General features: G+C 51.8%; 8 protein-coding genes across 8 annotated transcripts, besides 2 other annotated features; 4 read left to right on the top strand and 4 right to left on the bottom strand.

Annotated features, from left to right (window-relative positions):
- Positions 1 to 217: 217 nt before the first annotated feature.
- ACLA_070440 (sterol homeostasis protein ARV1) lies at positions 218 to 1,660 on the top strand (the record flags this gene model as incomplete). The annotated part of the gene is made up of 3 exons (XM_001275437.1): positions 218 to 406; positions 456 to 509; positions 572 to 1,660. The coding sequence occupies 3 exons, from the start codon at positions 218 to 220 to the stop codon at positions 1,658 to 1,660; spliced, it is 1,332 nt and encodes a 443-aa protein (XP_001275438.1).
- A 1,334-nt stretch (positions 1,661 to 2,994) lies between these two features.
- Positions 2,995 to 3,019: a microsatellite.
- Positions 2,996 to 3,019: a microsatellite.
- Positions 3,020 to 3,065: 46 nt separating this feature from the next.
- Positions 3,066 to 4,311, bottom strand: ACLA_070430 (BAR domain-containing protein; the record flags this gene model as incomplete). The annotated part of the gene is made up of 5 exons (XM_001275436.1): positions 3,066 to 3,098; positions 3,150 to 3,281; positions 3,340 to 3,901; positions 3,998 to 4,153; positions 4,277 to 4,311. 5 exons carry the CDS (start codon positions 4,309 to 4,311, stop codon positions 3,066 to 3,068), a joined length of 918 nt encoding a protein of 305 aa, XP_001275437.1.
- Positions 4,312 to 5,399: 1,088 nt separating this feature from the next.
- ACLA_070420 (uncharacterized protein) lies at positions 5,400 to 6,910 on the bottom strand (the record flags this gene model as incomplete). Its single annotated transcript, XM_001275435.1, has 4 exons — positions 5,400 to 5,446; positions 5,504 to 5,995; positions 6,050 to 6,140; positions 6,251 to 6,910. 4 exons carry the CDS (start codon positions 6,908 to 6,910, stop codon positions 5,400 to 5,402), a joined length of 1,290 nt encoding a protein of 429 aa, XP_001275436.1.
- Positions 6,911 to 8,703: 1,793 nt separating this feature from the next.
- Positions 8,704 to 12,009, bottom strand: ACLA_070410 (putative C6 finger domain protein; the record flags this gene model as incomplete). Its single annotated transcript, XM_001275434.1, has 4 exons — positions 8,704 to 9,904; positions 9,962 to 11,073; positions 11,130 to 11,770; positions 11,838 to 12,009. The coding sequence occupies 4 exons, from the start codon at positions 12,007 to 12,009 to the stop codon at positions 8,704 to 8,706; spliced, it is 3,126 nt and encodes a 1,041-aa protein (XP_001275435.1).
- Positions 12,010 to 13,207: 1,198 nt separating this feature from the next.
- ACLA_070400 (rRNA processing protein RRP8) lies at positions 13,208 to 14,776 on the top strand (the record flags this gene model as incomplete). The annotated part of the gene is made up of 1 exon (XM_001275433.1): positions 13,208 to 14,776. The coding sequence occupies one exon, from the start codon at positions 13,208 to 13,210 to the stop codon at positions 14,774 to 14,776; it is 1,569 nt and encodes a 522-aa protein (XP_001275434.1).
- A 243-nt stretch (positions 14,777 to 15,019) lies between these two features.
- pup2 (proteasome core particle subunit alpha 5) lies at positions 15,020 to 16,112 on the bottom strand (the record flags this gene model as incomplete). Its single annotated transcript, XM_001275432.1, has 5 exons — positions 15,020 to 15,299; positions 15,414 to 15,757; positions 15,866 to 15,944; positions 16,016 to 16,040; positions 16,088 to 16,112. 5 exons carry the CDS (start codon positions 16,110 to 16,112, stop codon positions 15,020 to 15,022), a joined length of 753 nt encoding a protein of 250 aa, XP_001275433.1.
- Positions 16,113 to 16,512: 400 nt separating this feature from the next.
- ACLA_070380 (gamma-tubulin-complex subunit SPC97) lies at positions 16,513 to 19,375 on the top strand (the record flags this gene model as incomplete). The annotated part of the gene is made up of 5 exons (XM_001275431.1): positions 16,513 to 16,900; positions 16,963 to 18,807; positions 18,856 to 18,950; positions 19,003 to 19,220; positions 19,294 to 19,375. The coding sequence occupies 5 exons, from the start codon at positions 16,513 to 16,515 to the stop codon at positions 19,373 to 19,375; spliced, it is 2,628 nt and encodes an 875-aa protein (XP_001275432.1).
- A 924-nt stretch (positions 19,376 to 20,299) lies between these two features.
- Positions 20,300 to 21,204, top strand: ACLA_070370 (uncharacterized protein; the record flags this gene model as incomplete). The annotated part of the gene is made up of 3 exons (XM_001275430.1): positions 20,300 to 20,638; positions 20,711 to 20,918; positions 20,996 to 21,204. 3 exons carry the CDS (start codon positions 20,300 to 20,302, stop codon positions 21,202 to 21,204), a joined length of 756 nt encoding a protein of 251 aa, XP_001275431.1.
- Positions 21,205 to 21,554: the final 350 nt, after the last annotated feature.

The raw sequence follows: 21,554 nt of genomic DNA, 5'->3' as shown, positions 1-21,554 counted from the left end.
CATATAATCCTTTTCGATAGTATATCCTTCTTATAGACTACATAGATGAGCGCGAAAATACTGTTTGTTTCTCAACCAAGCCACTGGCCTCATCTCACCGCCTTTGAAATGCGATGCCTCTTCATCTGCTGGACAAGATCACTCTGCGACGGGATCATCTCGCTTTTCCCCCCCCCCTACACGATGGTTAAGATAATGATCATGCTCCAATGACACGATGCCTATCTGCATCGAATGTTCCTATCCCGTGTCGCATCTGTATAGTACTTACTCTCGTGCCGACGACCGGTCTCTCGGCAAAGGGGTGCGTCTGACGCAATGTCCGCGCTGCCAGCGATTCGCCGACAAATATGTCGAGCATGATTTCGTCGTGCTATTCATCGATCTAGTTCTGATCAAACCCCAGGTATGTCGGAGAGGGCTGACTCGAACCTTCGTCTCACTGACGGCGCTAGGTGTACCGACATCTGCTCTTCAACCGATTAGGAGGCAACAATGACCAATTTGATGTATGATACCACGACCCTCCTTCCTATACATGTCGACGCTAACGCGAGTCGTTGCCTTGTAGCGCTCTATCATCCGCCTCGGAATCCTCCTCTTGCTTTTTGACGTCTATCTCACCTGGGCGCGGATTGAGAATTCCCCCTCCCTGGCTGCAACCTGGCTAGCTCGCACCCCAATTATCGTGCAGTACCTTTTCTTCCTGAGTTTGAACGCCATTGCGACTCTCGCGCACCATCTCACAGTTCGACTGCTCGCTTCGGTGCTCGCACCTTCACCACAGGGCAACAATGCCAACACAACCGCGGCGGAGGCGTCTCTCCCGTCGAATCCTTCTACGCCTATATTCCCGTCCTTTTCGTCCTCGCAATCGGTCACTCCCTCGGGGCAGCAGTCGCCCACTGCTACGATGCCATTGAGCCCACCGCATCTCACCCCTCAAGGATCCTTCCAAGATATTACACTCTCCGCTTCTGCAGCAGCAACTGGAGCCTCGACCTCGGCCAGTGGCTCCTGCAACGACCAACACCACCCACACCCACCACCAACCCCACAGGGCTCATTCCCGTTCCCCCCTCCCCCTCTACGCCGTGCATCCACCGCGCCAGTGCAAACCATCCGGCCTCTCCCTCCCCCGTCACCCGCCAGCCCAACAGCCATCAGCACGGCGCTACTAGTCAGCAGCTGCGCGAAACTCTTCCCCATCCTTCTCGTCATCTGGGGCCCTGACGGAAGCGGCGGCACGTCCGAATCGGCGGACCCAGGCAATACAGGCACCGCTGGCGGGGCGGCGCATTCGACGCTCACCCAGCGGATGCTGAGCAGATATACCCCGACTGCTACCGCCGCTTCGCCCGGGGCGACCGGCTTCGTCTCGTCAGTCTCTTCTTCCCTACTGGGGAGCGTGGTCTCTGTGCTTTCGCGGCTGATGCCTGCATCTGTGCCGACGAGTTTTCTGGCGAACTTGGTCGAATCGGCGGGAACCCTGTTCTCGCTCGGGGCGGCGGATACGCACTTGGTGCTGCTGAGCAATATCGAGGCGCTGTATATCTTGTTGGGCTGTGGGTATCTGCGTGCGGTGGCACTGGCGGTTGCAGGCCTGCTTGCCCGGTGGACGGTGCAGCGAGTGATTCTGGGAGCGGTAGGCATCGGCTAATATGTAGGTAGACAAGCTGTACTCGATGTTGTATTATTCGAAAGATTCTAGAGCGCTAAAACAACATCCCAAAATCCCAGACAAAAGATATAAGGATATAACAAGAACAACTACGTAACTATACAATCCCCCGCCCCTCTCCCCCCCTAGCCCCAATCGATTCACCCACCCATATAATCCACCCTGTATAATCCACCAAAAGCACCCGCTCCCTCGTCCCCTCCACCATCGCTCAAACCATCACCCTCCCTCAGTGCGGTACCCGATCAGGCCTCATATCCGACCTCTTCGGCACGATCAGAGGATGCCACTGCGCAAGAAACGTAATCGCTAAACGTCAAACGACCCCATTAGCCCACATCCACATCTATAACTTCTCCCCCCCCCCCCTCAAACCTCGACCTCCATCCCCCCCGAGGAAAAAAAAAAAAAAAAAACAGTATACATACCCCACATCAAATAACACGACACCATCGACAGAATCAACGTACTCCGCCAGAGCCTATCCGCTTCGTCAGCACAACCGATTGCCCCAAATCCAAAATACAAATGCCCCGGGGAAAGGGGGGGAGGGCCGCTCACGTCTGATTGTCGCCCTTGGGGCTGAAGACCCATGCGGCTAGTGCTCCGAGCACGATGACCACGAGGCCGATGAGGAGGCTCCATCTGTGGGGAGTTTGTTAGGGGGTGGATTTGATGATTTGATTCTGGAGGGGGAGCGGTACCCGTTTGCCATTTTGCTGGGGTCTGGGGGAGATGGGAGGATGCGGATTTGGTGTTCGAAAAGAGTAGATAGATGAGACGGGTTCAGGACCAGCCTGAATGCAGTTCGTGGTGGTCGAGCGATCCGGGGGGGGGGGGGGAAAGTGTTATGTTCGCATTGGCTGTGGCTGTGCCGGTGATAGGGTTTTTCGTTGGGATTGTCTCTTCTAGGGCAGGTGTAGAGACGGTCGAGGTTGGGGTCTTCAAGTAGATAGTCGTTTGGTGGACTGGCCGATAAGCAGGAGGTTGTTGTGGTTGATGTGCTCCGTACGGAGTAGCTTGCTAGCTGATGATCCCTCTGAGGTCTCCGGTCCGCGGTATGGTGGCCTGAGGCCTCAGGCATGAATGCGGAGGGGCCTTGGCAGTTTGGCACATGGCTATCTGTCTACTGTGTACTCTACACGATGGCTAGACGATGATGAATTCTACCAGCGCAGATGCAAGGTCGTATAGATGATTTGGAAATTTGGAAACAAGCTACTCATTCGCACAATATTGGCAAGGATATAAGGATATATGTCTGTCGCAAACCAGTAGAAATCACAATGGGGCTGACAAGAAGGGAAAAAGCCAGAGAGAGAGAGAGAGAGAGAGAGATCGGCTGACGCGAAAACAAAAAAGCTACTACAAAGACCAAGGCAGTTCAAGCACCCTCACGGCTCTTCCGGTAGCTCGCCTAGAAGGAGGTCAAATCGGATGCTCCGGAGAAAGCTCCTCAGTAACTTACCTCTTGCTCAACCTGCAACCCGTCCACTACAGGAGCCAGCTCGCTGAGGATCTCGTAGGCTCTCTTGTGGAACTCAAGCTGCGCAGCAATCAAGTCTGCCAGGTTCCTCAGAGGCTCGGGGGTATCAAGGACCTAGAAAGTCGTTAGTAAACTTGACATCTTTGAACTCGCCCCCACGACCACAACATACATTCTTCATCACGCTCACAGCCTCCTCGGTCTGTCCGACGAACTCATCCTCGGCCTGCTCAATCTCCGCGCGCGCCTCCTCATTCAGGTTATCCAGGTCGCCGCCCGCCGCCGCCTTCCGCTTCGCCTTGACCGAGTCCAGCATGAGACGCGCATTCTCCACGCTCCTGCGTGCCTTCGCGGCGAACATCAGGTTCGTGTTCAGCGTCGTGGTCCATCCGGCCAGGAAGCGCGACTGGATCTGAGCGTCCTGCGCCAGACGGGCCTCGCCGACCTTCTCCGAAGCCAGAGCGTACTTCTCCAGCGCGGTCGCCAGGGGATCCTCGCCCGGGTGGACCTGCGCAAGGGTCTGGGATCCAGCCAGGGAGGCACGGGCAATGGCGTGGTTGAAGGTCTTCGGCTGGGGTTTGGCCGACGGAGGCGCAACGAGGGCGGCCTGCGCCTCGGCGGGAGTAGCGGCCTGTGACAGGAGCTGGACTTTCTCGCCAATGGTGCGGCCCAGGTCGTTGAAGGATTCGCGGATGTTGGGGGGGTAGTCGTAGGCCTCGTTGGAGTACTGGGAGCTGTAGGGCGGAAGAAGCGGGGCGAATGGTTAACTCATGGATCGTATGCGATCAAGACCAGAGGAGGCGATCGCAGGGGAGAATGAAAGCACCTACGTCACCTGAAGCAGCTTCTGGTGGACGAGCTTTAGAGCGTCTACGCGCTTCTCTAATTCGATGTATTCATCGGGAAGCTGGGTCTTGTCCTCGGCCTGACCCAACTGCTCCTTGATCATCTGCTGGGTGCGCGCAGCGAAAGGACTGAAGCTCGCGCTGTTTCAGGAGAGGGAGAGAGACGTTAGTACAAACGTATGAATAAGAAGGTATTGCATCTGTCGAGCACGCAGATGATAGCTTCCACCCGGCGATAGGATCATCACATATGCACCGTCTTACCTGAGATTCTTTCCGAATGCTTGAAATTTGTCCATGGCGATGGATGAGATGCGCAGACTGATGGGTTACAACCAATACAAAGCCCTTCCCGTTCAGACAGAGAGTATCGACGAAATTCGCCAATGGAGAATGATTGTTTGTTTGGGGATGATCGTGCGGGAAATGATGGTTAGAGAGTCCTGATCCCTAAACGCCTACGGGAGCTTGGCACCGCCTTAAACTCGGTCGCACCGCCACCGTTTCAGATACAAGCCAGATTCCGCTTGCAGATAATAGGTAGTGGCCTTCGTGACAATAAATTCAGCAGATGAAGATTGGGTTGACACTATATGCAGTACAGAATAGCTGCCCTCAGTCGTGTTGCTGTGTTGAGAATATCATGGATGCGCTGCTTTACGTTTACGCAATCCCGAAGCATTCTGGCTTCAGATAATCCACAGTATATACATATATATATATACAATCTAGCATCGTCCTCGACATCAGCTGTTCGCGGGCTGTAATCATGATCCTGCGCGATGTAAAAGTCCTTTGCTTTCTTGTTCATCTACTCAACTAATTCTGATATATGTTTCGTCAAGTTGCTCCCTTAGTTGACTATGGAGTTGACCTCAAGTACCTTCCATGAAAGATGTCCTTACCTGGTCTGCCTTTGGAGATTCTTCAGGGCATTTTGGACATTCAAGTCACTCAGCTGAGACACACAAGGCAGTTCGCCTGCGCCTAGTCAATCGCGTGCCCTTCTTCCTCTGCCTTCCGGGATGCAGATCTGGCTCACTGGCCGAATGTATAGGAGTATTCAACCATGAGATCCTTCTGGCTATTGCAAGGACCGGGATGCTGGATGCGATCCAGCCTGCCATCACACAATTTTTGTAGGTGAGGTATAGTAGATTGAACTATCTAGGCATCAAGGTACAGAGCAGTGTAGTAAACACAAAGAAGGGCACATGATACCAACTTGGCGGTGTCACTGGAAAGGTAGGGCGCATCGCTCCAACACAGCCCGAGTAATACAAAGTCGAGATTAGAAAGAAATATCCGAAAAAAATGAAAAGAAGAGTCGTTAGTCATGACAAAGCCGCGCGATTCTGCCCTCTTTGGCTCAATATTAACGGATCCCTCAGGTCAAGGTTGCCATCATTGCGCGGAGAATCCGAGGATTGGGTCCTATAATCAAAGTTAGTCTTCACGGCTCAATGCTTGTATCGGACCGGCCCACCATACCTCTGCGGTCCCTCTTCACTTCCGTGATTTCCTCGACATCGCCATTCGGAAGCAGGCGCTCCGTGTCGCGAATCACCTCCTCTCTATCCGCGAGTTCCAGCCGTCTGAGTTCGTGAAGGTCTTCGTCGCTGTCCCGAGGACGGATCACGACAGCAAGTGGGGAAGTGCCAGTCTTGTCAGGCTCGAACCGCTCCATCATCCGGACAGGCGACGAGAGGCGGCGATGGCGGCCATGAACGGATATCGAGCGGGTGCGGGAAACAGCCCTCGTAACTCGCTTTTCGCTGAGTTCATAATGACGCGAGGGCGAACGATATCGCGAGGGAGATTGGTATCGTGACGTGGATCGGTGTCGGGAAGGTGACGCTTCAATGATCAGTGTGTTATGGCTTGCGCGAGGGGAGTATGTCTCCATTGTGAGTTTCTCGACGGTCCTCTCTTTGCGCCGTGCACGAATCGGCGATGGTGAGCGACGAGCATGTACTACCCGAGCTGGGACAAGCAGTCAGCTAATATCACCTTAACAACTGAGCACGTGGTACTGACTTTCCGCATGGCGCTTGACCTCTCGACTGAGACTGATGACTTCGTCAATCTGCTCTTTGGACAGAGCCAGCTGGATTGTGATCAGATCATCCTAGCAAGGGGAAAATAAAAAAGGATAAGTCAGCAAAGTTTTTTCTTCATCACGAGATATTTTTTTGGAAAAAAAGTGCTTCTCGTCTCTTGCGCATATGAATCACATACCTCCTCCTGATATGGATAACCCAGCTTCCTGATCGCATGAGTATGCACCAGTCTTCGAGGCATACGAGTCTTCCCCTTGCGAGGGTACGGTTTCTCATACGCAATTTCTTCGACCAACTCCTCGCGGACCCGACCACTCGACCGGCGCGGATGACCCGCATATCGATCCCGCTCCCGGAAGCCCCGAAACTCCTCGTCGCCATAGTAGTCCGGTTCCGCGATGCGAATGTCTTCATAGTAGTCGGTTTCCTTATGGCGCCGGGAGGGGCGTCTTCGCGGGATTGACGGCGCAGGGGCGTCCCGAGGAGGCAGATGTCCGTGGTAGTAGAACTCGTCAAGTTTGCGCGAGGGGATACGGTCGAATGTGTCTAGGGAGGACTGGCGACGGAGCAGGCGAGGGCGCGGGGGTGGGCTCTCGCCGCGGGGCCGGTCATAGGCGACCAGTGGTCCCGAGGTGTGGATCAGATGGTCGTCCTCGTAGAGCCTGTCCGACCGGCGGGCAGGAGGACCATATCTGTCAGTTTCGTGCAAGCGGGATTCGAAGCGGTCTTCTTCCATCCGTGGAGGACGGTCGAGGACAGCGGCGCCGCGAGAGTATCGGCGATCCCGCACGCGCTCCAGTCTCTCGGAGGAGGAGCGGTAATCGTCGTAGCGCGACATGGCGGAGGAAGTATGTAGATTAAACTCGATCGTATGACCAGATACGACTCGGAATAACAATAGTCGACAGGAGAATGTTTATTGACCGATTTCCAGCGATGACCTGAGTGAAGTAAAGTGAACCGTGGGTGACGACAGCGGCTGACTCGACGGGCCGTTGATAGCGCGGGGTAAGAAGAACCGTGGATGGGAGGATTAGGGAGGCTCGCAGAGGCTTGGGAGAGAAAGGTAACGAGAGCGGAGAGTGGTGACAGCGATGGGATTTAAAAGCTATCGACAAGAGACAAAGAAGCAGGGGAGGAGGGATGACTTCTGAGTATCGTCGAAGTGCTTCATCTCCAAAATCATCGTGAGGGAATGACGTCTGGGATGGAGATACAGGGCGTTACCGTAATATTCAGCCCTCCTCGTACAAACTCGCTGATGCCTTGGTACGGCCTCATACGCAGTAATCCCTTATCATTACTCATACTAACCTACCTATTCTTAGACGTCGTTCACTCTCTCTGCCTTTCTTTTGCCACGAACTGCTAGGCCTCCTTCTCCTCTTCCCATTGTTGATGGTCTGGAAATACTCTGCCAGTACCTACTTACTTAGCGCCCCGTGGCTGATCTCGCTCCTATTGCTCAAATGATGGGAAGACCTGTGCCATCGCAGGGCTGATCATTCAACCCTCATCATCAGTCAGCTTGTGATCAGAGACCGATGCCTGATCTGCGTTGAGTTGAGCGCATGACTTCTCCTCAGAATTATGCTGGCGGCGCTCTACGTCGTTCCGAATGACCTCTGTGCTTCTGAAACACTGCCGGAGGGTAGCTGTTACAAGGGAGACGAATCGATGGCGAGGAGGACATGAGACAGCACCTTCGGTACTTCCGTGCTGATCCCAGTAAACACTAATATCTTATTATGCTAGTCATACAATGGGATTGCAGGAGAGGAATTGAATTCAACCAAGTGGCTCCAAGCAATAAAAGCCAAACCTTTCTGCATGGTTGATAGAGAAGAACAGGCGGTTTCTGGCAAGGCGACTGGCTGCCCAACTGCCGCCATGTGTTGGACTCCATGCATGTCCATGTGTACCTGCATCGTCTACCCGGCAACACCTGTTTCGTTGTCTTTCAAAGCGTTGTCGAGACTCGAGGCAGCCAATCACTACATACATCCTTAAGAAGTTGACATTATGGCTGTACCTGGTTTTGCAAGTCGGTGAATGCCCCAATGGGGCCTTGTGGAACGGCTTCGTGGATGCTTTGTATCAAACAGACAAAGTGGCCCCAAACCTGTCTGCTCGGGAGCTGCCGTGAGTGCAGCTTCCCCAATCTCGATTCGAATCCAAGAAAAAATGGATTGTTCGTGGTTGGCTAATAAGTCGCGATGTTCCACCCCTGACCTGAGGCATAGTTGACCGCAGCTGTGACAACGCAGTCTGTGATCATGAACACAACAGCAACCTTTATCTTGAGCCAGTTTTGAAGCTGAATTCCCATTTCATAAATATACAGGCCTGGAATTCGTCCAATGGCAATTCTTTGTGCATTCAAGATGTGGATAGAATAGATCGCCAACTTGCCACGAACTACATTACCCAGGGATCTAATGGAACTGCCCCCCCACCGAAGGCGCGTGTTGAATTTGCACCATTGAAATTGTAAGAATGGCCCAGGGGCCAATAGTAGACTTGCGAAGAATCCAAGTTGAGCCTTCCCTGGCTATTCATCTCCAGTACACTCTGGCAAGTTCTCTGAAAGAAAGCCCCATCAACATGATAGACCAGCGTGAGGTTACCGATCTATGTTCTGTCGTCTGTTTCTAAGTGTAGGATGTCGTCATCTAAGCTCAAAAGCCCCATAGCCCAGTGAACATGCATAGATTTGCTGACAGTGACAAATCGCCTCTCCGAATTATCGTTCGGTGGCATTCTTCTTGAAGCACCGTTTTGCGTCGACCGTTCGCTAGAGGGTCGCTGGCGGTCAGTCTCCCTCGTGCGTTGATAGGGAGGGCCGCGTCCTTGCTTTGCCGCAACTTCCCACGCATTTTCGCAGCCCATCGCTATGGCATTGGATGACCTCCAGCCAGTCAGACGCGAGACATCGCACAACTTGGAGATCGTCCAGCCACGTTGAGCAACATCGAGATATTGAACAGCGGCAAAGAATATGGGCACGGTCATATCGATCAAGCAGGAACCCAAGGTAGGGCTCAATCTACCTGCTTCCACGTTGAACCACTGTGGATAATGAATACCCGCCGCAATCTTTCCAATCATTTGGGCATATTCGGCCGTCGCAGGGGCTGCCACACCTGCAGCGACCATCATAGCAGGGGGCATGGAAGGATGCAACCTGTGTAATAGGATCCGACCTGCGTAGTAGAATCCCCAAACCACTGCGATAGTATGTGTTCGATATTGCAGGGCTGGTCCAAAAGGAGTTGAAATAGGAGGGATGGTATCAGCTGGTAGAGGAAGGTAGTCAGGACCGAGTGCAGGAGCGAATTCCTCAAAGGCAGCGAGAATGTCTTCCCATTCACTCTCCGCATCCTCATATGATATGGTCTCCGCTCCAGCGTCTCGTCCAGGCGATTGAGGCTGCTGCCCTGAGCTAGCGAAGCCCGACGGTAGACGAATTGGTCCTCTTGGCGGAACCATGCCATACATGGGAGGTGAATTGCCCGGCGCCGCACCGGGACTGGTCCCAGGTGACTGCCGGTTCACATCGGGTGCACGATTGCGCATTGAGGCTGGAGGGGGCCCTGGCGGAGCATTCCCGCCGCCCTTGATAAAGCGTGCCATGAATCGATGAAGATTAGGACCTGGCTTCCACTCCTTTCCGTTCCCCTTGGCTACATGCAGCTTTCGCTTTCTATCTCTGTAGCCAAAATCCGTGAGTCGCGCAAGCAATAGCCATAGGTGATCAGCGGACCCATAAATCGCATCCAGCCGCCCCATACCGGCACGCGGGGGACATTGGCCCCAGTGGGAGAAAGGCAATCTAGCAAAAATGAGCTTGCCAAGGTTCATATTAGCATAAGGAAAGAGCACGCCTTACAGAAGTCCACTGCCGCCGATGAGACCTTGAATGATGTCTTGTTTGCAATACCACCAATAGAGGTCACATTGTATTCGGCAATTCTCGATATCCTTCCGCGTGAGAATCTTCTCTCGTGGGCGTATACGACCGTCTTCTATCTGTCCGAAATAATCGTAATTAACCGCTCTGCCCAAGAGTGATCCTATTATCTTTTCATCGATGCTACTCTCTTTCTCGGCGAAAGGATCATCCGCCGAATTTCCGTCATCAAACGCATAAGCATCTGCCAAATTCCACTCGGCTCGGGCCGTTTGCTGTCGTTGTGACCGTATCCTTCGCCGGTGAGATCGTATTTCGCGAGTGAGAGAGGCAAAATCAATCTCGCGTACCAGCTGAGCTGATCCTGCAACATGGCTGTTCCATTTGGAATGTTCTGCAGTCATCACCTCGTAATATGCTAGCAAAAGCGTAGCAGCCAAGGTGCCAATCTGTTTCCGTCGTTGGGGCAGACCGACAGCGGCGCCTACTCTTTTGAGCGCATAATGGTAGTGCTTTAACGAGACCGTAGGCGGCGCCTGTTGTAGGTACGAAATGTGCAAGCTGCTAAGGGCAAGTATGGCTTGGAGCAGTGCTTGATGCTCCAGCGCTTTGAGTGGCAGCGTGTAGGTCCATAAGCCCTGCTGCGCTGTGGGTACTGATGATCCGAGCGTGTTCGCGGAATCCGCAGGGTGTCGCTCGAACACCGACAGTGATGGGCCAGTCGAGTGGATAAAGTGGACAAAAATTCGAGCTGTTTTCGGATTATTCAAAGGCGACGAGCCAAGCGTAGGGTGGTAAGAGGCAAGCATGTTGGGTTCGTTCAGATAGGTGGTAAAGGATCGAAGTTGACGTTCATCACCGTTTGCAGAAGCCACAACGAGACTGAGTTGGTTGAAACCTTCAACTGATGTTTGATCCTCCATTTCTTCGTCGGATTCAGCGTCGAAATAGTCATCACTCTCATCGTCAAAGTTTGTAGCTTGGTTTGGAGAGGTGATCGATGGGAGTGACGTATATCCATATGCAAAAGGCTGTTCTGCGGAAGGACCTAGAAGAGACGTGTGTGTAATTGCTGTGTCAAGGCGGTCGAACTTGCGCGACGATATTAGTAGCCAGCGATGACCTTGATTAATGATGGTCTCCATACCTGTGGCATTTGAGCGGATCCAAAGGAGTCGGCCGTATGAATTGGTAGCCCCTGGCTGGTTCTAAATGAACCTGGAATCACAGTCCAAGATGATGTTTGCTGAAATTGCGACCGCTGACTTGCATTTGGATCAGCAGGGAATGGGGTAGTCATCCCATGCTGCGAATACTGCCGATCCACGATGGAGGCCTGGTGCTGATGGAGGATAGTTGTAGGCACTGGTGCCCTGATCGAGTCCACAATGTTCGGTATCGAAAGGAGAGACGCTTCATATGGCTGCGATGGATGTTGAGCAGTGCCCGTGTCAGGTCCTTGAAACATTGCACTTCCACCTGGAGCCAACGTAGACTGCGCCGCTACTGCGAGAGGGATTGGCCGTGGAGCCAACAACGGTCTGTTAGAGCCAGACTGTCTCTGCTGCGAGAGGTCATGGCTATAATACCCAGCTGAGGATGGTGTTCCCAATGGCATCGGTTGCATTGGGGCATTTGGGGCCTGATTGAGATTGTACGCCCCAAATATGCCGATTGGGTTTTTGAAGACGACACGCTGTGCATAACCCTTGCATTCTCTCTTTGACTTGATACAATTGCTGCATATGGGCTTCTCTTCTCCGCATTTGATCCGCCGTTGTCGACAAGCTATGTTACAGCCGGTCAACGAAGAGTTCTTGTGCAAAAACCTGCCATTAGTGCCTTGCAAACGTACTTAAACAACCAGTCTTTGTGCGTTTTTTGGGGACCTTCTGCGCAGACGCGCTCTCGGGCTTAGTATCGTCCTCAGCAATCGCTTTCTTCCCCGCGACTGGTCCATCAGCTGCTTGATCCATATTCCGAGCATTTGCCAACGGAGAGCTCTCAGGATCCTTTGGCTTCCCCATTATGAGGAGCAATGTGATGAGTTGAGGCCAGTTCCATGCCCGAAAGGCAATATAACGGATGGAATCAAAGGCAAGCTCTAAGGAAGGAGGAGGAAGGTTAAGGGAACAAGATGATAAGAGTTCCTTGGGCCAAAACCGTTTGCATAAGTGGGGAGATGCGATTCTGCTGGAGACAGCCCCGAGGTGAGTAGCACCAATAGAGCACCTATGTTAATTCTCGGTCAGGGTTGCCAGAGTTGTCCACTAGAGTCTATTTAGCATTTGGCCTTCTTTGGCTCCGCCACTGGTCGGAGAGCTGAAGCTTCCAGTTTCATTGACGAATAGTCTTCCGTTCTCTTTTTTTTTGCTTTTTGTGCAAGGGCCCGACGAGCAACTTCAGAATTCAGATTTATTCAACCAATATTGTCAAAGCGCTGGCTTGTAGTGGGGAGTTGTCGATTTTGAATTCCAGATTCCAAGATGAATGATGGCATATGCTGAAGCGTTGTTGTAATGGGGCTCATACCAGCTGGAGGTGCAAGGGATGACAGGGGGCTGGGTAAGAGAAGTTGCTTTTTTTCTTGCTCTCTGTGTGCATAGAGCTGAACGTATTTTTGAGTTTTCACCCCCGAATTCTCCATATAACTCCGGGATTTGTTGAGCCAAGGTTGGACGCAGTCACACAAATGCGACTCTTCAGAAGGCAACTTGTATGTACGGAGTAGTAGCACTCGTATTTCGTGTCGCACGGGAAGACGCTGCTTCAAGGTATTCCCTTTTTGATTCGAAGAAATTCCAACTAAGAAAAGAAAGAGTAAGCTGATCCAGATTGCTCGTCAACTACGATCAAGCTCAAAAAATAGCTCATGTGCGATGTCTCACCAGCATGGCGATGATTATTGTTGCTGACTGCGGAGCTCCGCGACACTAAAGTAAAGTACTCAAGGAGTCAAGGTACCTTGGGCGGGACTAGATTATCTCATACTCTGACCGCCTCTGAGTACTGACGGCAGAGAATGGTTGTTTCTCACCGCCAACCATTTTTTCTCTCTCTTCATTTTCCCATAGTGTCAGACCAGTCTTGGAAGTATCGTGTAGGAGAGGGTATTCTGGCTCTGTCTCATATACGGAGTCAAGCCAGTCGGAGACTGCATACTTGGATCTATCACTATAATTGTCTCACGAATGCAACCATACGCCCGTTGAGCGCAGTGCAATCATGTTTGCTGTTCCAGGATGGTCCGTTTCGAGTTCTGCTCTAAAGCAGCAGACTGACCCTGCATTGAAATCCCAGAGTCAGTCCCAAGAGGGCCAAGGGGCGCAGGAATCTCATGGCAAATCGAACAAGCGGAAGCGAGGCAATGATAATGTCACCAAGGCCAATGTTGATGCAATGTACCGTCGGCATATCGAAGGGCAGAAAGGCACTCCGAAATCGCAGAAGCAGGGCGCAAACAATACCGTGAAAGCTGAGAAGAAACAGAAGAAAGATCACAAGTCACAGGTTGGAGAAGCCTCTGTTGCAGAGAAGCAATCAGCGCCTGACCGCCAGCCCAAGAAAGAGAATGCGAAGGCTCTACCCGGTGCATCGAGCAGTGTTCAAGATAATGGATCTAAGCAGAGCAAGACGGACAAGAAGAACAAACAAAAGAACAAGAAAAAGGATCAGCAGCAACAGGAAGACAAACAAGTAGCCACCCAGGGAGGTGAATCTGCTCTCCCTGCTGCTCCACCGAAGACGGAAGCAATTCTTACGCCTCTTCAGCAGGCGATGCGGCAGAAATTGATTTCCTCCCGTTTCCGCCATCTTAACGAGACGCTGTACACTACGCCATCGTCCAAAGCCCTCGAGCTGTTCACTTCCAACCCCGAGCTCTTTGATGAGTATCATGCCGGTTTCTCCCGCCAGGTCAAAGAGTCGTGGCCTTCCAATCCCGTTGATGGTTATACCGCAGCTATCCGCAAGAGAGCAGGTGTACCATCTGGCAAGAGAGGAAATCAGTCAGATAATAAGAAACGCACCCAGGCTCTGCCTCTTCCTCGGAGACCTAACGGTCTCTGCACCATTGCTGATCTCGGCTGCGGTGATGCGGCCCTCGCACGCATTCTAACTCCCTCCGCCAAGAAGCTGAACCTGAAGCTGCTCAGCTACGACTTGCATGCCCCCGAAGGCTCGCTCATCACTAAGGCAGATATCTCCAACCTACCAATCGCCGATGGCTCAGTCGATCTGGCCATCTTCTGTCTCAGTCTGATGGGTACCAACTGGGTGTCGTTTGTGGAAGAGGCATGGCGGGTCCTTCGCAGCGATGGTAAAGGTGAATGCTGGGTTAGTGAAGTTAAGAGTCGATTCGGGAAGGTGACTCGCAAGAAGGCGCAGATTGGTGCGCGGAAACCACTCAGCAAGTCAGAAAAGAAGAAGCTGAAGAAGAAGAACGGGGGTGACGATGATCCTGGCTCGAACGTTGACGACGAGGAGATCTATGCGGAGGACGCTCGTCAGGCCAATGATGATGAGACTGATATCTCGGCTTTTGTTGAAGTGTTCCGTACACGGGGCTTTGTCCTCAAACCCGAGTCGGTTGACAAGTCGAACAAGATGTTTGTGAAGATGGAGTTCGTCAAACAAGGTGCCCCAATGAAAGGCAAGCATGTCAAGGCCATTGCGCCAGCGGCAGGTGGTGCCGGCAAGAAGAGATTCATCGATAAGACCGCTGATGCTGGTGCCGGCATGTCTCCTGAAGAAGAGGCCCGCGTCCTTAAACCCTGTGTTTATAAGATTCGATAGTGGATCTGTATCTGCTCGTGTGACTCTCTTGATTTTTGTATATACTTCAAAATGAGCGTGCCATTACGAGTAAAAGGTACAAAAGAATAGTGTTTAGCTCTACGAGATTGATAAACAATAGACGTAATCTCGGCATTAGACAAGTGCTCGTTGTTCCTTCCTATCAGATGTCAAGACAGATAGCGGTGCACTGCAGATCATACCAGTTCCTCTGATGCATCATTGTCCGTGTTAGGACCCCGCTCATTGATTACCACCCAGTTGCGCCACAGCCCGTCCCATCTCTTCGTCGTCGTAGATCCGGAATCCCTTCTCCTTCGTCACGCTCGCCAACTGGACGTTCTTCGCGTCCAATTTCTCCTCCATGACCTGTTTCAACGTCTTCAGAACGAGTGTCTCAGCTTCAGCCAGTGTCAAGGACCGGTGGTATTCATTCTGCAATTCCGCCTGCGCACCCTCGCTTCCGGACCCGATGGCCTTTGCGTCATATCTGTAGAATGTACCGGACGGTTCGGCGTGATATCTAGAATTTGAAAGTATGATTAGCATATCCAGAATCCGAAACGAGCCAAATCACAACTAAAAGTGAAGCTGTGCCATCGGAGGGCTATGGCAGTTGTCCAAACGTTGCACATACAGTTGCGGCCCATCCTCATCGTAACCTGCGATCAACAGAGCAACACCAAAGGGTCTGCTCATAACGCTTTCATCATCATCTCCAGTCTCCCCGAACCGCAGCGCAAGATCACAAATAGCCTGAGTGGTGCTCTCCACTCTCAGTGGCTCGGCGTAGTGGAAAGCGTGGTTCTGGCACTCAACGCGGGCATGCTCGACTAAGGACCGGGCATCTGCCTGCAAACCGGACATAGCACAGCCAATATGCTGGTCGATCTCAACGATCTTTTCGACGGACGAAGCCTCGAGGAGGGTAGATGTGACGCGCTTCTCAACGCCTAGAATAACACCTTCCGAAGTTGCTACCTGAAGGAGAGTTAAAAGGTTGATCTAAGTCGTGCCCAACGCTTCACCTCCAGACTATCGGAGACAATTTTCCCAGCGCCGGAACAGAAAATAGGGAGATAGACATACGCCGATCGCTGTAGAGCCCAGTTTGATAGCTTCGAGAGAGTATTCGACCTGGAATAGACGCCCTTCGGGAGAGAAGGTGCTGTGGTGATTTCATCGTCAGATCTGAAGGTATATTTTAAGGACAACAGAAGGAGGCTTTAGGGCCCATACTTGATTCCACGGTCTGTTGGAAACACTGGTATTAGCTGACCGCATCGGAGAGCGAGGTGTCATAGAGCTTACCATATTCTGATCGCGCGATGAACATGGTGACTTATCAATCAGTGATATCAGGAGCAAAGTAAGAATATAGAGAGTGTGGTATTCAGGATACAAGCAGATGGAGCACAGGAAGATGAATAAAAGAAAGGTGAGCAGATGGCGATTAAGTGGAAGCTGTTCTTGGAGCTCGGACGAAGCTCTCAGCAGTACGCAAGTCGACGGAGGGCCTGGCGGAGAGTGGGTTTCCAGCCTCAGGCAATAAGGCAGCAGGAATGCCTGAGCTCTTAACTCCGCTGCCTTACTCAATCAGGAAATGTAAACTGCGGTGCGATACAAGCCAAGGTACCCGCGTTTACAGTCATTCAATTCCTCAATTCCAGAGCTATCATTTTCTGCTATTATCTTTGTCGCATGGTTGGCTCTATAGCACTCATCTACCCCGGATTATGTCCGTCAATGAGCGTCGTGCCAGTCACATGGGTGCACCGCGACCCCGCGTAGCCTCGCATCGCGTCGACGACGCTGAGAAAGCGGCTCTGCGCAGCGCCCCATCTCCACTACAATCAGAAAATATGGAGCATCTTCGCGGGAGTACTTCGAGTCAGAAGAGCAAAGCGTCCCGTGAACAACAAAATATCACGAGCGAGAAGCGCACTGAGCGGATGACGATCAACACGAAAGAGAAGACCCAGATCCGAACGCGAAACCCGATCAGAGAGTCAACCAGTGCAGGAAACCGAGGAGAATGGGAGAAACCTCGACCGAAGAGGGCCACTCTGACAGATGGAGCCAATCCTGCTAACGTCCGGAAGAAGGAGAAGGAGCCGGCGGATGGTCAGTTTAGAACCCATCTCCCCGCACATTGTATACACATATTAACTATGGAATAGTGCCAGAGCCTTGGACACCGCAAGCCGCACTGATTCCTCACTCTACGGCGCCCTTAGCCAGTCGTGTTTCCGTACCTCCTCTCGCCTCCACGCTGCCTCAATGGCTCCATCCCTCACCCCTTCGCGAACTTTCCGCCGATCAGCAGGAGACTATAATACTGGAGGACTTGCTGTTCGTATTCATGGGGTTCGAGGGTCAATATATTCACTATCACAGCTCTTATGATTCCTCCGTTGAAAAAGACCGCTTGGCCGGACCAACCTTCCAATTGCCGTCAGGGCTGGACCCGACGCTGAGGGACCTGACTTCAGCAATGCTAAAGATGGCGACCCATTACAGTGCATTGGAAGCGTTTGTCGAAGTTCAGAGTCGCGCTGAGTACGGAGCTGTCAGCCACGCATTGTGCGCTACGATCCGGAAAATACTAAAGGACTACTTGATTCTTATTGCTCAACTGGAAACTCAGTTGCTCAACAATCCCACCTTTACACTACACATGCTTCATCTTCATACTATGCCAACCAGCCAATGCCTAGCGCAGTTATACTCTCTCGGCCAGGAGCTGCTAAGACGGAACGGACTATTGGATCAGGACCTCGACGAGTCCATCGACGACTTCGATGACGTGGATAATATTCTGGAGCAGCTCAAAGAAGGCGGAGATCTGGTGCCAGGAGCCATGTCCAGCAAGAAGATTTGTAAAGGAGGCAATGTGCTTCGATTACTCACAGAGCGATTGGCCACATTCTCGGGAGATCCGACTACGAAAACTCTTGTAGAGAAGCTGCTGCGCGAGGCTAGTCGACCTTATATGGCGATGCTCAATGAGTGGCTGCACCAGGGCGATATCAAAGATCCGCATGCAGAGTTTCTCGTTAAAGAGCAGAAGTGGATTAAGCGAGAGAAACTGGAGGAGGACTATACGGACGAATACTGGGAGAAGCGGTATACGATTCGCGAAAACGAAGTTCCTCCGCAGCTGGAGGGCGTAAAAGACAAAGTGCTTTTGGCTGGCAAGTATCTCAACGTGGTGCGAGAGTGCGGCGGGGTCGATGTGAGTCAAGAAGTGAACGACGTCCCCAGCACTCTGGACGATCCCAGGTTTTTGGAGAACGTCAATGCGGCCTATACTTATGCCAACGCGTCGCTGTTGAATCTTCTCCTAACTAAGAACTCGCTCACGACTCGATTTCGCTCCCTCAAGCATTATTTTTTCTTGGACCGTTCGGATTTCTTCTCATACTTCCTTGAACTCGGCGCATCGGAATTGCGCAAACCAGCCAAGAGTGTCAATGAGAATAAACTTCAGTCACTACTTGACCTTGTGCTGCGCCAGCCTGGTAGTATCGCGGCATCCGATCCCTTCAAGGAGGACGTCAAAGTGCGAATGAACAAAATCGGGTTGACCAAATGGCTAATGCAAGTGGTCAGTGTTTCTGGTATCGATCAGGAGAATCCCGAGGCGGCCTTGGAAAGATATCAGGCTCCACAAAACCAAAGTGGGGAGGACGATAAGGATATTGTTGGATTTGATGCTTTGGAACTCGATTACTCCGTTCCTTTCCCTCTGTCACTTGTGATTAGCCGCAAAACCGTTCTTCGGTATCAACTGATTTTCCGACATCTTCTGTCGCTACGCCATCTGGAGACGCTCCTGGTGACCTCGTGGTTGGATCAAAATAAGGTTCTTGGCTGGAGGCACAAGTCCTCGGATCAACGATTGGAGATGTGGAAGAGGCGTGCATGGAGTCTGCGCTCGAAGATGCTCGTCTTCGTTCAACAGCTGCTCTACTTTTGCACCGCAGAGGTTATCGAACCCAACTGGCAGAACCTGATGGATAGGGTCAATGGTACTGATGCCGACGGATCAGAAGTGACCATCAATGGCACTAAACAAGTCAATCGAACTGTGGATGAGCTGATGCAGGATCATGTGGATTTCCTGGACACATGTCTGAAGGAGTGCATGTTGACTCAGGCAAAGCTGCTGAAGGTTTGTCGCTCATAACATTGCTGTGGCAATGGATCGCTCACCTTGAACCTAGATTCACTCCAAACTGATGACCTGCTGCACCATGTTCGCGTCCTGGACAGCCGCCTCCCTTGCACGGGCTTTGGCTTCCGCCGACCTAACCTTGACTGGTAACAAGGCAGCTAATTCCGATGGTCGAGGTTACGACCCCACACGAATTGGAAAACTTGAGGATACCTTGAAGAGATATGAAGACCATTTCAACAGACATCTGCGAATCCTGATGGACAGGTATGCAAACTGATTCTCCAACAAGGGTCACTTGGGTCTTGTGAGACATGAAAACTGACCATTTCCGTTGTAGCCTGAACTACTTCGCTGCTACGGAGAGCGTCGTCCTTCTCAAATTGGCCCATGCATTGAGCTCTATTAGCAAAGAAGATTGAAGGTCAAGTCTGCTGGCGACTTCTTCTCCGCATGAGACGTTTTAACACACGGTCACTCACTGTATCCGGGACGATGTGCTGAGTACACTCTGCCTGCGGATAGACCTCACCATCTCACACGAATTGCACAACCTCACCAGCTTTCTACTGTCAATGAGGCTGGGATTCATTCGAGAAACCATGCCTTCTGATAGGAAGATCTCTTGGGCATTCGTTTCGTCTGTCTCCTACATCGGGACACCAGACTAGACATACAGCCGGCAACCACACCCGACACATTCGGTTGACAATTGAGCTGCTTCCGCCGATTTTTCTCAACTGACCGATGCCTTCAAAACATGGACTGAGACAGCCATTATGTGGCCACGCATATCACAATAACGTATAGGTTTGAGCACATGGGGTGCAATATGCTTTGAGAATCAATCATGATACCATGTCACTTATGATAGAGACGTGTTCTTACCATTGCCTCAAGTATACAGCAAACCAGATAGCCAAACTTGAGTTTATGAGTGAAATGAAACCAGGAAGCGATCCATGGAGCTCATATGTGACCTAGATCTGACAGTAAATATCATGTTGAATTTCACGAGACGAGTGGTGAATGGGAATGGGGTAAAACGACGTGATTAGAAGCGTAAGATAGGATGTCATTCAAATCCCTAGGTGCTCATAGGAATGGCATCTTAAACAGGCTACATTAAAGCAGCAAGATGTCAGCGCTAAAACAGGAGAAGTGCCGCGACATCCGCCCACCGCCATCAATCAAGGGATAGCGTGATACCAGGCAGAGTGAAGCACTCCCTAGGAACTTGCTATCCTCGCTGTTATGATATGATGGACAATCCATAATACAGCTACATTTAACCCAGAGTAATCTGTAGAAGAGGTGGTGAAGATATTCATCACATCATCATCATCATGTCACTTATCGCCAGGAAGGTCGTCCTGCCTGCTCTCGCAGTCGCAGGAATCGCCCTCCTGACCCCTGCCATGTACCGCGACTATCGCATCTTCATGTCCTACGGACCTGGTGGGATTCCCTACAATATCCTCGGCTGGTTCGCCTCCAACGTCGTCCTCGGCCCGTTCGGAAAGGAGATGTTGTCAACAGAAATATACGATCGTCACATCCAGGCGGGTCACAGAACGAGTCATCTATCCAGTGTCCCTGTGAAAGCTAGGGAGCGGCCCGTTGTGGGCCCGCATGCGGTGCCACAGAGACAGTTAACAGAGTTCCCAAACGGATCAATCAAGGAGGTATGACACAGACAGCTTCAGGGCTTGTGCTCGAGAGTCGTCAGATACAGAGACGGACTGACGCTCTAGCAGAAACTGATCCAGGAGTTCGTCGCATTCGTCGCCCGTAACCCTCATTTGGTCAGGATGGCCAATTCAGGACTAGAGTTACACGCCGATGCACTCTTTGTAGCTGAGACCTTACCAGAGGGTCCCACGCTCCAAGAGACAAACGGCGAGATTGCACACATCCATCGGTTGAAGGACTCATCGGTCCATGTTACATTGGCACCGGCAGATTGTAAGTCAAGAAATTTGCGAGCATTGAAAGCAGTGCAGTACCAGGCCAACTAATCCATCCATGGTGTCCACCAATAGGTAAGAAGGTTATTGAGTCTGGATGGGGACAACGTCATGCTCTATCTGGCGTCAGTGTTCCCCGAGCCCTGACACTAGGGCGAAAGATTGCGCTACCGGCCGAATACGTCCTCATCTATGCACCCCGAACAGAAGAGGAAGTCGCCTTCGTGATGGAGGTCATTGGCGCGAGTGTCAAGTATATGACTGGTTCAGACGGAGTCAACTAAATCGACGATCAGGGAATACGTGGTGGAGAGGATGACAGCGACAATTCGAGATTTAGGGAGAGCTTGTTTGGATATCCATGCAAAGCAGGAACACTCCCAAATGACACGACCGGTTTCCTTCCGCATCATGCTCCATTTCTTGGTCAAGTGTTCAGCAAATATCTGTAAATTCGCATCGATCCGGACCCGAATGTGGGATTTATGGGTAACTAGAGCCAGGATGTTGAGACAAAATTAGTGGTACTGTCCGTCTCGACAATATGATAGGAACAGGTCCTTGTTCAACGAGTAGGTAGCAGACCGTCAAGCTTCAGACTCGGGGGACGTGAAAGGAAATTGGTCTAGGGGGC

Source organism: Aspergillus clavatus, genomic scaffold, assembly GCF_000002715.2.
Source record: "Aspergillus clavatus NRRL 1 1099423829791 genomic scaffold, whole genome shotgun sequence".
Lineage (NCBI taxonomy): Eukaryota > Fungi > Ascomycota > Eurotiomycetes > Eurotiales > Aspergillaceae > Aspergillus > Aspergillus clavatus.
This window is presented reverse-complemented; position numbering and strand designations above follow the sequence as displayed.